The following is a 16,453-nucleotide window of genomic DNA, read 5'->3' on the forward strand; positions in this document are numbered from 1 at the left end:
TCTAGACTACAAGTGGACGGGTGATTGCTCCTACCGCACTCTGGTTTCTATCAGAGGCCGGTTTCAACCTCCCACTTAAAGGCAAAGTGCCCTTAAGTAAAGGAAAAGAAAAAATCAGCATGTACATGATAATATACAAGGCCATATCAAGGCTGAAACTGGCCTCATCCAATGCCCATCAAGTGTCTGCAATGAGCAAACCGCTCTGGAGGCAAACTCTTCGTCAACAGATCAGCCGGGTTGTCATCCGTGTGAATCTTAACAAGCTGAATTTGCTTGTTCTCTATCACCTCTCTGATGAAGTGATACTTCACATCCACATGCTTCGTCTTTGCATGAAAAACAGGGTTCTTTGCCAACTGAATGGCACTCTGATTGTCACAATGCAACAATGGAATATCCCCTGTATAACCCAAATCAACCACTAACCGAGATAGCCATAATGCCTCCTTGCAAGCCTCTGTGGCTGCAATATACTCGGCCTCTGTAGTAGATAAGGCAGTGCACTTCTGCATCCTGGATATCCATGACACAGCACCTCCTGTGAATGTAAACACATAACCGGTAGTAGACTTCCGGTTATCTGGATGACCGGCATAATCCGAATCCGTGTAACCATGCACTAATGCATCCTGTTTGCCAAAGCAAATGCACAAATCCTGTGTGCCCTTCAGGTATCTCATGACACCTTTCACTGCTTCCCAATGCTTCTTGCCAGGGTTGGCCATGTATCTAGAAACCACTCCCACTGCAAATGCAATGTCCGGCCTAGTAGCAACCATGGCATACATGAGACTGCCACAAGCTGAAGCATACGGAATCTTGGCCATATCAGCCCTGTCTGTATCTGACTGTGGGCTGTCCATAGCACTGAGTTTCACATATGGAGGCAAAGGAGTACTAGCTTTCTTCCCCCCGTCCATATTGAACCTCTGCAAGACTTTGCCAATGTATTCCTTCTGAGACAAATACAACACATGCTGATTTCTGTCCCGAAGTATCCGCATACCCAAGATGTGATTTGCATCACCCAAATCCTTCATATCAAAGGTTTGATGCAGCCTCTGCTTCAAGGCATCCATCTCTTTACGAGATTTCCCGGCAATCAACATATCATCAACATACAAGATGAGGATCAATAGACTGCCATCCAAAGCTTTCTTGGTGTACAAGCAGTGATCTATGTCACTTCTCCTGAATTTCTGAGATTTCATGAATGTATCAAATTTGTGATACCATTCCCTTGGTGCCTGTTTGAGCCCATAAAGACTCTTTTTCAGCTTGCATACAAGCTTCTCCTTTCCACTCACTGCATAACCCTCTGGCTGCTGCATATATATCTCCTCATGGAGGTCACCGTGAAGAAAAGCAGTCTTCACATCCATCTGAATCAAGTCCAGATCATCATGCGCAACCAAAGCCAACACAGCTCTAAGTGTGGTCATTTTGACCACTGGAGAGAAGATCTCCTCAAAGTCCACACCATATTCCTGCTTGAAGCCCTTAGCCACTAACCTGGCTTTGTATCTTGGCTTTGCATCTGGTGCAACTTTGAGCCTGTATACCCACTTGCATGGCAAAACCTTCTTGCCTGCAGGCAAATGCACCAACTTCCAAGTTCCATTTTTGTGCAGAGAATCCATCTCTGACTTCATGGCACGCTCCCATAGAGCTTTGTCTGCCCTCTGTAAAGCCTCTTTATAACATGAGGGCTCCCCACAGTCAGTGAGCATCAAGTAGTCAACCCCTGGAACAAACCTGTCAGGGGCTCTGGAGGGTCTAGTGGACCTCCGTACCCAATGACCATCATTTGCAGGTTGCTGTCCAGCCTGCATATCACCCATTGGTGGCTCCTGTTCCATGCCATAAGGCTGAAATATAATGCCCGGTATCTCCTCTAACTGTGGTATATCCATAGGGATATCTTTTGCCATCTCTGGCTGTCCATTTGGACCATTTTCAGCACCATTTAAGGGCTGGTTTTCCTGCTGTAATGGCTGATTTACAGCCCTTTGTTGTTGTCCATGATGTCCATCATCATCAAAGATGACTCTGCCAGGCTCCTGTTGCCTTGCAGGCTCCTTATACATGCATGTTTCATCAAAAATGACATCATTGCTGCGTATGATCTTTCTATTCATGGGATCCCAAAGTCTATACCCCATTTCACCTCTGTCACCATATCCTAGGAATATGCATTTGTGAGACTTAGGATCAAGTTTGGTGCGCATTTCCCTGCGTATGTGCACGTACGCAACGCAACCAAACACTCTTAAGTGCTTGTATGACGGAGGCTTCCCTGTCCATACTTCCTCTGGCACTTTCCCACCAAGCCTCGTGTTAGGTGACCTATTTATAAGGTGAACGGCTGTCATAACAGCTTCAGCCCAAAAACCATGAGGTAATGCAGCATGTGACAACATAGAACGGACCTTCTCCTGTATGGTCCTATTCATCCTCTCTGCTGTCCCGTTTTGTGGAGGATCATAAGGAGTAGAGAGCTCCCTCTTGATGCCTTTAGCATCACAAAAGTCCTGAAACTGTTTGGACATATACTCTCCACCATTGTCGGAACGCAAAGCTTTCAGTGTTTTGCCAGTTTGATTCTCAACAAGAGCAACAAACTTCTGAAACACTGAGAATGTATCACTCTTCAAACGAAGAGGATAAACCCACACCTTACGTGTGGCATCATCAATAAAAGACACAAAGTATTTTGCCCCTCCCAAAGAAAGCTGAGGCATCTCACATACATCTGTATGCACAAGCTCTAACTGAGCATCTTTCTGTCCAAGAGCTTTCTTGTGGGGGCACTGTAGTTGCCTACCATATATACAATGCTCACAAAATTGAAAACTTGAAAACTTTAGAGAAGGCAAGTAACCCAAACGAGACAATTGCTCCATTCCTTTGACACTCATGTGTCCCAACCGGCTATGCCACATAGAAATTTCCGGCAGCTCGGTTGCATTTACATTAGCATGGTGACAAACATCTGCATGCATAAAGTAAAGAGTGTCCACCTTAGAGCCTCTGGCAACAACCAGTGAGCCCTTACTAATTTTCCACTTTCCACTACCAAATGTGGTAACATAATCAGCATCATCAAGCTGTCCAGTAGAAAGCAGATTCTTCTTGATCTCAGGCACATGCCTGACATCATGGAGCATAAGCTGTGAGCCATCTGAAAATACAAGCCTCACATCACCTCTGCCAAGAATTTTGCATGCATGGTTATCACCCAAATAAACCACTCCTTCATTGCCAGCAGTATACCTGACAAACAAGTCTCTACAACCTGTGACATGAAAGGAGGCACCTGAATCAATGATCCATGAGTGCATACCATGACCACCTGTAAGAAGTGAATGGGCATCAAGTGAAGACGTAAAGAGGACCTCATCCTCACTGCCACCTGCATGTGACACATTGATTTCTTCAATCTTGACTCCACTTTGGCCCTTTGGCTTTACATCTTTGGCTTCATCCTTCTCTTTGTCTTTGCCTTTTCCCTTTTCCTTTTGATCATTTTTCCATTTGTAGCATTGCTTTTTGATGTGTCCCTTCTTGCCACAATAATGGCATTCCAAATCCTTTTTGGAGCGAGACTTGCTCCTTCCCCTTTCTTGGCTTTTTCCCCTTTGCTGGGATCTCCCACGTGCATTCATTGCATTGGACTTTCCAACAGAGTTGTTTTTCCTGTTCATCTCTTCTTGAAGAAGAGCACCCTCAACATCTGCATATGACAGCATAGCATTCGAATTGCTAGTGGCTGTCCTGAATGTGTCCCAACTCTCTGGCAAAGTGCATAACAAAAAAGTGGCTTTGAACTCATCGTCCATTGCCAACTTTTGATTTATAACTTGGCTGACAATACCATTAAACTCATTGAGATGGGCTGTCATAGATGCCCCTTCCTTCATCTGAAGACCTATGAGTTTCTTCAACCAATACACTTTGCTTGAGGCACTTTGTTGGGCATACAAGTCTTGCAATCTCTGCCACATTCCCCAAGCTGTCTTCTCTTCACGAATGCTGAAAAGTAATGAGTCTGACACAGACAACATGATAGTAGATCTTGCCAGCTCATCCATATCTTCCCACTCTTCAGCAGTAAGAGAAGCGGGCATCACACCCCTTTCTTTGATAGGCTTGTGCTGCTTTTTCTGGAGCAACACATTGTAGCACTGGGTTTGCCAAATATCATAATTCTGCGAGCCTTCAAGCTTCTTGATGTGAAGCAATGAAGAGCTCTCACTTGTGGTTGCCATAGCAAAATGCAACCTGTCAATGCCTGACTCCCTGCAAAATGTGCAAACACTGCACCCAAGATGTGCAAACACTGCACCCAAAGCACACAAAGTGCTCACAGTTATTCTCCCAAGCTTTATCTCCCACTGCGGAAGCAAGAATACAACTTTTCTCCCACTTTTTGTGATGAAAACACCAAAATCTGGTTGCTGCAGATTTTGGACAGCACCTTAAATGTGCTCTTTTGCCCTTCCAAAGTACTGTACAGCAGTACCAAGTGCTCACCAATGATGTACCAAACCTGTACCGGCAATTTCAGCAGCTGAAATTGGACCTTTTGGTCACTCAAAACAGTGTACAGCCATGCCAAAACATGCACAAAGCTGTGCCAAATCTGTACCAGCAGGTACAATAGCAATAAATGCTCTCCTGGCTGTCCAAATGAGTGAAAATCAGACTTTTACAGTCCTGTACACTGCATAAAACAGTCCCGAACAGAAATTGGGCAAAAGCCCCTTGACTGCAAGCTGATTTTTGAGGATTCAAGGCATAAAAGTCTCGCCTGCTGCTTTGCCAAGCTCAACAAGCATACGAACTTGAAAAGCCCCTTGATTTAAGATCAATTTTTGATCATACATGGTACATTGACGCACATGAAGGCATCCAGAGTGTTCACGATGCTTCCCCCTGGCCACATATACATCAAATACATGAAAGCCCCTTGATTTACAGGCACATTGAGTGCTTGTAAGGCATCAACACATTATCCACAGCATCAAATGCGATTGCCTGCATGCAAATCAACCAAATCGGCACAAAAGCCCCTTGATTTGCACTGCAATTTTGCCCAAATGTGCGATTTTTCACATCATACAGCATGTATGAGTGCTTAATTGCACAATTACATCAAAAGCCCCAAATTTCGACATCCAATTTCCTGCAAATTGATCCTGATTTGACCAATTTCCTGCAAATTTATCCTGATTGTGACCAATGTCACCCAATTTTGCCAATTTTGCTCAAAAATTGAGCAATTGGGCACCTGTACCTGCTCAATTGATTACTGTACCTGCTCAATTGCAAATCCCCAAAAAAAATTGAGGCAAAATACCTTGTAATTTTCTGATTTTTCTCTGATTTGCAGGCGGGTTGATGAATTTGGTGCTGATGCTCCTGCTGTTCTTGAGTACCTTGCTGAGAGAGCACCACACTTAGCTTGCTGTAGAGATAGCGCAGCACTTGGCATACACACACAAACGACGTGCAGCATACATGCACCTTGTCCTGCAGCGGCTAAGAGAACAGCTCCAGTTCACCCTTCAGCCCGACCCTCAACTTGCTACGCGCTTGTATTCGATGGAAGTCTTTGCTTAGCGCCTTGTACACGTCGACGGGCTTCTTCGCTTATGTTTCGCCTAGCGCCAGCCGACGCCCAGCGCTAGGCCTTCGCTTGCGTTACGATTGCCACACTCGCCTGGCTGCTGCCGACTCATCCAGCTACGCCCGTGCGTGCTCTTGCGCTTCTTCACTTGATTGGCTGCGCGTGACTACTTGTCCGCCTGGCTACTGTGACCTTGATACAAGCTGCTCACACTGAAGGGCTTTGCTGCGAGTGTTGATGCCACAGAGTATGACAGCAGCAAAGCAAACAGCTCGTTCAGCTATCAAGGAGAAGAGATGAATAGCACCGCCTTCTAGGCTCTGATACCAGTTGATGGGGAGAAAACCAGAATTAGGGTTAGAGTTCATTCATGGGAGACATACACAGAGAAGCAAGGGAGAGAGAGAGAGAGAGAGAGTTGTGGGGATAAGTCAACTCATCAATAGCATGAGTGTGTGACTCCCCTATCACACATGTATATTGCACTAGTACACATAGTGCACTTAGTACATTAAAAGTACTAAGTGTACTATGTACTATAACTTATGGGCTTGTACACACTATAAGGGTGGGCATAACGCCTTTACCCCAACATCTGTGGCAATGGCTCACACTTTGGGATGGGGGGGTTTCACAATTATGGATCCATCCTAGCCTTGCAACTTGCGGATACCATCCCTATGCCTGTGTGGGCTAAAAATCTCCACTCGAAGAGTCTTGGTCGTGGGTTTGGACGGAGAGTAATCACTATCTGTCCTGGGGCGAAGCCGCGCTAGATGTGTATGAATCTTGCCCTCCATGTGCAGTCACTCTATTTGGGCCCTGGAGTATGCATACTCGGGGCTCCATCCAGATCCCCTCTTGGGTCCTTGGGGCCAGAGCCACCCACCTCCATCCGTGCTAATGGCGAGAAGTGAGTGAGCACATTAGTGATACGTAGATCATGCAGATGGTGTGAGAGTTCTATGGCATGTCTGTGAATAGTAGCAGACACCGACTCCGTGCTCCAATCTGACCCCATGGCTGCACTCAGAGGGGAGGAGGAAATCATTGTGTCACTCTTAGGGGTCGGAGGCTTGGAGTGATGCAAAACCACACAGATGCGAATGGGGGCCATTGTTTCCTCAAAGATGCCCGCTCCCTTGACGGGGAGGCATCGGAAGAAGCTGTAGTCAACTGGCTGCCCCAAAACTCAGGGGTTGGGGGGGGTGTTAGAAATTGTGCATCTCAATGTTATGGGGCTTTCTGTCACATGCACTTTGCACTGTAGTGCATGGTGACAAGCTGGCTCATCATCATCAATGCAACATTGTACAGTATTAGCTCCTTTTAGGATGATATTTGTCGTACGCCGTGCCCCGTTGTAATCCTCAGTCTAGGATAAGTCAAGCACGAGCTACGTGTGTTAGTCAGTCCAAGTCCCTTAACCCACTTGAAGAGACACATTCATGCATGTAGAGTTAGTAGAAACCTTAGGGTTTGCATTAGAAAGCACTTTGCATATTGCATATCATTCATCCATTGCATCTAGACCATTGCAGAACCCCTCAGATATCATCTAGTATTTATTAGAATATTTATTAGGATTTATCTGGTATTTTTTCACATTTTTCCAGCATTTATATACCATTTATGAGTCGTGTAGCATTTATTATGCAGTCGGCCAGCATCTAGGTTGCCTATCAGTTGGACGATGCATGATGTTTTCCATGTTTCTTGGCTAAAACCATATGTTGGACCAGAAGTTTTTGATGCTTCAGATGAACAGCAGCCAGACGTGGTAGACGAAGCCGAAGTCATCGAGCTTGAGCAGATCCTTCTTCATTGTTGAAAGTATGGTTCGAGTCGACGGATACGTCAGTTCTATACGAAGTTCCGAGATCGAGGTACCCACGAAGCCGTATGGCTAGACGAGGAATTCTTTCAAGAGTACCCCCAGTTGTTGGCGGATTACTTGGAAGCCATGAACCTGCCGCCAAGCTAAGCAGGAGGGAATATCATATGCACTCACCATTGTAGTGCATGGTGACAAGCTGGCTCATCATCATCAGTGCAACATTGTACAGTAATAGTTTCTTTTAAGATGATATTTGTCGTACGTCATGAGCCCATTGTAATCCTCAATCTAGGATAAGTCAGGCACGAGCTACATAGGTCATTCTCAGCCTTAGATAGTCAGTTAGTCAGTCCAAGTCCCTTAACCCACTTGAAGAGACGCATTTATGCATGTAGAGTCAGTAGAAACCTTAGGGTTTGCATTAGAAAGCACTCTGCATATTGCATATCATTCATCCATTGCATCTAGACCATTGCAGAACCCCTCAGATATCATCTAGTATTTATTAGAATATTTACTAGGATTTATCTGGTATTTTTTTCACATTTTCCAACATTTATACACCATGTATCAGTCGTGTAGCATTTATTATGTAGTCGGCCAGCATCTAGTGCCAACCGACCAGCATCAGGGTAGTATAAATAGGAGTGCTTTGCTCATTCATTCAATCATCTCATATCTCAGCAATCAGTCCTCAAGCGCTTCAACGTTTCAGTCTTCAGCCCCTAGTTCACTTCTCCAATCTGCGTATTGGAGAAGCGTGTCATCCTACAGCCCTAGGAGCATCAACGCATGTGCATCCAGTCCTCCATCAGCAAAACGCAGCAGTCTACAGCATTCAGCCATGAGTAAACCTTGCGTTTTTTGCATACATACAGTTTTCAGCATTCATCTCTTCATTGTTTTGCTACAGCCACTTGGTAAAGGTAAAACTCACCATTTATATTCATTTACAGCATTCATACATAGCCTAGAATAGTCCCAAGCAGCCCCTATCTTAGCCTCAGATTTGCAGCCCTTCCTCAGTCCATTGGGAAGAGTGCATAGGCTCGAGATTGAACATCATTGGTGTTTCTACAGCCGTGTACAGTTCAGCCCGACTCTTGGTCTTCAGAGATCTTGCGTTTGGCTTATCATCAGTCCACCGTCGGTCTCTTCAAAGATAACAAAGCAAATACTATTCCGGTAATGGGATAGGGGCCCTTCAGTTGGTAATTCGAGACCCCATATGGTGTACAATTTCCATCTCTCTCTCAATCTCTTAAAGTTTGAAGTCTTAAAGTGGATTGCTAAACTCGCGAGACTTAGGATACAAAAGACGGTGTGAGCATTTGTGTGACAGGATCCTCAATTACGAATACTTCCGCTCATGTTACACTTTCTCTATTTATTGGGTAGAACCAAGGTGTGAACGGGGATTTTCCACAGAATAAAGCTAGAGCATTTTTACTGGCATGGTTTGGCCTGAAAAGATGGCCATACAACAAAAACAGCATGGGATTTTATTCATCAAAGTGAGTTATAATATTTATAAGTTGGTGTGTTCACATATCATTAAAGATGGGCTGGACATATTATTATTTTGGGCATGGGAAGGTGGACAGAAGGAGGTGCCTAGATGAAACTTGGGTATCAAGCCAGGAAAAGCATAAAAGTTGATATATTTGGACTAAAACTTGGAGTACAAGCCTAGGAAAGCATAAAGTTGATATTTTTGGGCTAAAACTTGTGCACAAGCCAAGAAAAGCTAAAAAAGTTGATATTTTTGGGCAAGCTCAGCTATTTTGGACAAAAAGGGAAAAGTGCTGCAAATATAGCTAGTCGACTCTATTTAAGAAGGGATTGGGACTATTTTTGGAGATGCGCATCCCCTGTAGCCCTCTCTCTCTCTCTCTCTCTCTCTCTCTCTCTCTCTCTCTCTCTCTCTCTGCTCTGCTGGTCGACTTACTCCCTACCTCCTACAGGGCTAGTCGACTCCTTCTAGAAAAGCCATAGAGCTGGTCGACTTTTTCTAGGACATCCATAGAGCTGGTCGACTTCTTCCAGGGTAGCGAGAGAGCTGGTCGACTTCTTACAGGGCAGCCAGGTGGCTGGTTGTTTTCTCCCAGAGCCTGACAGGGCTGGTAGATTTGGGACTGTTTTTGGGGCTGATTTGAGAGCTCCTCTGGGGCTGATTTGAGGCTTAGTTTTGGGACTGTTTTGGCGCGGAGTTTGGGGCTGTTTTTGGCTCTGTTCCGGGCTGATTTATGGATGGTTAATGAGCTGATTTTTGGGGATTGTTTTGGGACAGTTTTGGACATGTTTGTATCTTGGCACTGGATAGTTTATCTGGGCAAGATTTGTGTTGATGCTTTGTGGGAAAATCCGGTGCTGTATACACCCGCACCTTGGTATCTTGTAAAAGCTTCTATGTGAATAAAGAAGTTCCTACGGGGGGCCAGCCGTTCCGGCTCAGTGCGGTGCTATTGTATTATTTATGGTTCTTCCGCTGTGTTATCATGCTCTGTCTTGTATTACTTTGTTGTTGTGGATATGGCTCCCCCCCTGTACAAACAAGGATGACAAGTTGGAGGGAAACCAACTATGCCTATTGGAAGTTGAACATGCGGATCTAGTTCATCCATAAGGGTTATTGGAGATTGTCTAGGGCAGTGAGAAGAAGCCCGAGTGTTCTCGGAACTCGAGGAGGTGGACCTAGGTTCAAGAGGATGAATTCCTTGCGAAATTACAAGACTGGGAGAATCGTGATTTGAAGGGGCATTTAGTGCTTGTGTAGACCACTACAAAGGAGGTCTCACCGACTATGCAAACTCTTACCAGTGCACATCAAGTATGGTCCAAATTGGAGGATCTCTTTGCTCGAGATTCTTCGATGCGGGTAGTTACTTATTAAGGGAAACTCTATAGTCTGTTTCCTAGCGGTAGTTTTATGCAGTCATTTCTCATGAAGGCCAAAGTTATCCATAACTAATTACTGGCAATGGGTACTGCTTTTTCCTCTGCTCAGTTGGCTCCACTTATCCTTACCAAGCTTCCCTCGGAGTATGATGTGGTTTCTCGAGCTTTGCAGTGCCAGTTCACAACTGCTCGATTGGATTTCGATGACCTTAGCTCCCTTCTCTTGGAAGAAGAGTTCGTTCTCGTTACTCAAGGTAAGCTCAAGGTGTCTCTTAACAGTTCAGATCAAGCACTTTAGTTCAGAAGAAAGGTTGGCGTTGTTGCTTCTCATGTGGGAAGAGAGGACATCTGACTAAGGACTCTTTGTCCAAGAAGAAGGACAAGACTAAAGGCAAGTCTTCATCTCCGAAGAAGGGCAAAGACACAACACACGATAGTGACTCGGATTCTTCTAGTAACACATCTAGGGCTCCCAGGGTGCTTCTGGCTCGGGAGAACCAAGATGGTGTACTTCTGTAGTATACATGTTGTTTCTCCCATGTGCTTCCAGCCAGAGGAGGCTTGTGGGCGGGGGAGGGGCTGGTAGCAGCTCCATTTCTGGTGCATGGGAACCGTGAGTAGGAGTTCCAAGCATTAAAAATCTGGCAAGACAAGGTCATCTTTGGTGTAGCAGAGATTATGGACAGGATCTCTTCCGAGTTCATTGTTCGAGGCTTTTGGGATGTGATGTGTTCACAATCCACTGTTGGGGATTGTGTGGGAATTTGGAGCCAAGCAAAGTTCTTTGCTGTTTGTGGTGGCATTTCGTTTCGAGGAAACAGGTTGGCGGGTGCTCTCGCTGAGGTGATTTTGGTATCTGCAGTATTGGAGGGTCCATGGGTGCATCCTCATCAACTTATCTTCTTTAGACTCCTGCACATTATGAGCTGCAGAGGGGGTGTTAAAAATTGTGCATCTTAGTGTTATGGGGCTTTCTCTATTTATTGGGTATTTATCTATTTTTCTCTCCTTGTGTAGGTCGTGGGGTTGTTGACCAGCTTGGCCAGCTCCCTCACATCTCTATAAAAGGGGCCTCCCCATTATTCACTTGTTGTATCCATTCCAAGCACTTTGTACAACTCCCCTTGTTGGCTATTGCCATTTTAAAGCTTCATGCTATATTAAACAGTGATCTTGTCTCTGTGTGTGTGTGTGTGTGTGTGTGTGTGTGTGTGTGTATGCTTCTGCTTGTGCATACTCCAATAGGAGGGGGGGAGCAAGGGTTGCAAGGTTGGGCTTGCTGGAGGCTTTAAAGGGTTAGAGGGCCTCGTGGGAATATAGATACTTGGAACAGGATCATGACGAGGCAACTGTCTTCACAAAAGGGGGTGCGGGTGGGTCCTCAATGTTATGGGAGGGCTGGCGGTAGGGTCCTCGATGTTATGGGGCCTACGGTAGAGTCCTCAATGTTGTGGTGGGGCCATCACCGTCAAGGGGCTGTTGAGATAAGTGCTCGTAGCAGTTCTCTGACAAGACTGTATCTTCCTGTGGCTTGCCAGATTAGCATGCCTGGTAGCGTCACTGTGCTCTGGAAGTGCGACGGTGGTTCTGCCTCGGACCGGTGGTCTGCCACTCTCCTAACACCGGGATCCTCAGGAGCTGGCACTTGGTGCGTTGAATCTGGGGGGTTGGGACCCTCCCCTCTTTCATGATGAGGAACTGAATTGGGAGTGGCCCGGGAGGGTGGGGGACAATTGGAGGCGCTCTCCTGGAGTGATGTCGTGGAGAAGCCCTAGCAAGATGTCCCATCTGCCCAGCAAATGAAGCGTTGGTCGGGGAGGCTAGAGTACTCCACTCTTTGTAAATAGGAGCTCCACGGAGGCAAGGAAGCAATATGACGTGATAAATTGACTCCGGAGATGCTATGCAGATACGAAGAGAGGGCATCCTTGTCGTCCGAGCTAGAACTGAAGCGGCGGTGGGATTCCATCACTCCCGATAACACCACCTATCATTGCGAGGAGAGGAAGGTACTTCTTAAGACCTGGAAAGCAGATTGTCACGGGACAGCTTGAGACGCCAACCAGAGGGTCGGATGTTGGGACGAAGCTGTGCTACCACCTCGCAAAGAAGGCGTGGGCCATGCACAATGCGATGAGGCTCAACTGCATGACTGTCCGATGCTGTAGGTTAATTGAACTCAACATATCCACGCCCCAAAGGATGAATATCAGTGATCTTTCTGGGCTTGCCGATAAGGCTTGCGTGCAAAAGACTCCTGAGCTGTCCACGCACCGAGCGGCTACCCACAATCTTGCAGACCAAGGTGGAGGCCTCTAGGGAGGTGGCTGTTGAAGCAAGGAGCTGGAGGTCTGCTTTTGAGAAGGAAAGGCAAGGGACGACGGCCTCGGTAGGACGACGGAGCCGTTGCCATGGAGTCCTCTTGGAGGAGAGAGAGACCAGAAGACGCCGAAACTTGCCACACAAAAAATGCCCGAAAGCTGCAAACACCCGACGAAGGAGAGGCTAAAGAGGATAGGGTTCAGGTGACGGGGTGTGCACCCGCCCCGGGGGGTCAAAACAGGGGCATAAAGGTGAAGATGGCAAGGAGGGCAGTGCTGGTGGAGAAGAGGGATAGCTTATGGATGGGTGAACTCCACGATATGGAGACACGGGGGAGGGGCAGGCGGGCAACCTGAGGCGACAACAAATGGTTGGAGGCAGGAGCAGTGCGAAAGAATGCAGGGTGTCCAAGAAGCAGATGTTGCTATTCAGCATGTCTATACCTTATTCAGCTGCAAGCTTAAATTGGTGGACTCGTCATATGGGACACAGGGGTTATGACTGGAGATATAGCTTGGTTGCAAACCTTAATCTCCTATGTTTGGTCTTCAACAACCACGAGCTATCTTGTTTATTGACTTATGAACTTAGAGATAATGTTGATTTTCTTTTGCAACTCAATTTTGTGAAAAGATAAGTCATGGCATAGCCTAGGATTAAGCTAAGTTTACATCCAAAGTTATTTAGTTGGTTTATCTCTAAATCCTTGATGATTTGGAGGTGTAAATTTTTACAAACTTTCTCCTTGGTAAAGTGACCTCTGGAGAATTTTTGGTTTGGGTTGTCTAGCTTGAGTATCGAACTCAGCATGCTTCACAAAAAAGAAGAAGAATTAATTCTAGATAAACTGAGTTTGCACTCAAAAATAGGATTGTTTTAGAGACGTTAAACAATTGGACAATTTATATGGGAAGCTGAGAGCGTTTAAGAGATTTTAGAATAGGAGTTTCCCCCTACTTACTACTCCAACAGATTAGTGGGAAGAACGATTGGCGTGTATTTTGAGCCGAGTGTGGCCTTAGGAAGGAACATACATGAATTAAGTGATTTATGGATGCTTATTGGCGTGGGCTAATTTGAAAGCCTATATTTAGCACTAGGCTTGTAATTGAGCCACAAAAGTGGCTTAAGGTTGATTTTTGAATTTTGAAGAAATGGGAAGGCATTAAATTAAAATTTCATGAAATTACGTGAGAATGTTTGGCTAGCATGCATCTACCAAATTACCAATGGTAAAAGTTCTGAAAAATAATCATGTACCTAGTTAATTTACGACTCTCAGAATACTAAAAATAGCATAAAAATGATGTAATAGCCTCATCGTCAAGGAGATGTGTATTAAAAAATATGTCTTTGGTTGATAAAAGGTACATGCCCATTGCCTAATTACATATAGAAGAACATTTTGATTGCTTAAAAAATTATTTAAGGTATTTTTAAAGAAATTATATATATATATATATATATATATATATATATATATATATATATATATATCTCACGAAAAAGTGTTTAAATGATGACCATGGAAATATGTTTTGAAAACTATTTTGGCACATTATTTAATGTCTTATGTTTAGAGTATTTTCCTAGTAGTATTTTTTCTAAAACAATATGTTTAAGGAGAATTGATTTTTTTTGCAAAAGTATCTAAGAGCAATGAAAGCGCCTTTTTTCTTTCCAAGAGTAGTGGTAACTGTAATTATCAATAAGTGTGCTTTCTTGCTTTGTTATTAGCCCCAAGCCTATATAAGTGAGTTATTGGCTCATAAGAACTCAACTCTAGCGATACCTCAAATAGGATGGTAGGGATGTCGTGGCTAGGTGATGAGTGAGGTTGTGGTGTTGGTCTAGCCTCATAGCTTGGGGGTGATCTGTGGGAGCTATGGTTGGGAAGTTGTTAGGACCATTAAGACACATTTAATGGATATTTTCATGTTGATTAGCTACTTAATGATTCTCTTCTTGATGTGTGTAGATGTTAGAAATTATGAAACCTACTCGTGGCAAAGGGTAGCATTAATCTAACACGCCTCCGCAACACATGTAACATGCAATTAGGTGGGATCTAGCTGTAGCCAGCAAACTAGCAGCTAGATCAACATGTGGAATAACCAACCTGATGCCCCTACATTTGGGCATCCTTTCTATAGGGTTTTTGGATCTGGATAAGGTGCCTATATGCTGCTCACTGCAGCCTAAAAAGCTCCACCAGCTTCCCCTGGTCCATATCCAGCCTTTTCTGTGCCAGCTCCTGCTGCTTGGTCATCCATGCGTTTATGCTTCTTGGTCTGATCTCCGTCTGGTTGCTGCTGCTCTGACATGGGCCTTCTTAGCATGAGCTAGCAGATGTGTGGTCCAATTTGAGGGAGAGCATTGATTTCTAACAAGACCCATTTTAAATAGGAAGTTGATATAGTGCAAATGCTCTTGTCAACATTTGGGGATCCATTTAGCCGCTTTAAACCTTGGAAGCTATTTAAGGATCATTTGATGCATTAGTGGTTGGAAGTCATATCTAGTCCAATATTTCCCATGCCAACTTAGGTCTTCCATATACAAAATCCTATTATGGATGATTCATCACTCCTTGGCTAGCTTGTTGATCTTTACTATCTTCGTCTTCCATTGCTGCTAGACCCACGATTAACAACTGAGGTTGCATTTCTAACGAGAGGGGATGTTCTGTCATCAATACAAGGAGGGCATTGTTGGCACCCTCCTAGCTCCCTGGAAGTGGGGAAATACATTGCCCCTGTTCTTTGGGCACTTATAGAATCCCTTCAAATTCTGGGAGTAAGCAGGAACCACCTCCTGTGTGGTTTAAAGTGGCGTTCCATACTTCTGAGAACTGCATTCATTCTGCGACTGTGATTGATGATTGATTGACAATGTAGTGCAGTTTGTTAATGTGATGCTTGTTTTGTTTGTTTATTTTGCAGCTTGAGGAATACAGGAAAAAGAAGGCAGAAGAGAAGGGAACTGGGGAAAAGAACAAGACAACTGACAATCCAGTAGCAAATGATCTACTGGAGGAGAGCATCTTTGGGAATGGTTCTGGAATTGGTGCCATAGGCGAAGGGGATGCTAAGGAAGATCCTGTGGTTTTGCATTCCTTTAATGTTGGTGTCAATGGATTGGGTGCATGGCCTGATGGCGAACTTCAAAAAGGCAAAGACAATGGAACACCCCACAATTTGTGGATTGAGCAAGCAGGTGGTAGTAGGTCTGAAGAGGCAGTAAACAGTGCACAGGGTTCCGTGCATGGAGTCCCAAATTTTTCGGAGAGGTCACATGCATCAGTGCCAAAAGTTTCCACTCTGCTTGAGGGCAGTTCGGTTGCCAAGCTTTCAGTGGAGAATTCTGATAAAAAGTCACAAAACGTTGGTGATTTTACCAGCAAGACTTTGTCTCATAACAGCGCAAGTCTAACAGGAGGTGTTGATGAACAGCTGCCATGGATTGGGGGAACCGAGCAAGCTGAAACCAGGTCCAGTATACATGCCTCGGAAAATGATCTCATCTTTCGGCACAAAACTGGCGCCCCTGCTAACCAAGACTTTGCATTCCTCAAACAAGAAGATTCAGCTGGAGTGGTATCTGATGGTCCTCTACTTGATGGGAATTCAGATACCAACTGGAAGAGACCATTTGGAGCTTTGTCTGTCTTGTCTTCAACAGTTTTTTCACATGACTCCTCCATGCCCCTTACAGTATCAAAGCAACAAACAGGTGAATTGCTGCCACTAGTCATTCATTTATGC

At 45.0% G+C, this 16,453-nt stretch overlaps 1 protein-coding gene across 4 annotated transcripts in view; it reads left to right on the top strand.

Annotated features, from left to right (window-relative positions):
- Positions 1-16,453, top strand: part of LOC147622022 (uncharacterized) — a 48,995-nt gene that overhangs the window by 14,243 nt on the left and 18,299 nt on the right. For all 4 annotated transcript variants that reach the window (XR_015269635.1, XM_086823097.1, XM_086823099.1 and 1 more), the window contains exon 2: positions 15,632-16,421. Coding sequence is in view for 3 of the 4 variants with exons in the window: in XM_086823097.1 (XP_086679223.1) it covers positions 15,632-16,421 (790 nt within the window). In the remaining variant the exon portion in view is untranslated. The remainder of the gene's footprint in view (positions 1-15,631; positions 16,422-16,453) is intronic.

This window comes from Cibotium barometz, chromosome 29 (assembly GCF_041138505.1).
Source record: "Cibotium barometz isolate CiBa-2024 chromosome 29, ASM4113850v1, whole genome shotgun sequence".
Classification (NCBI taxonomy): Eukaryota; Viridiplantae; Streptophyta; class Polypodiopsida; order Cyatheales; family Cibotiaceae; genus Cibotium; species Cibotium barometz.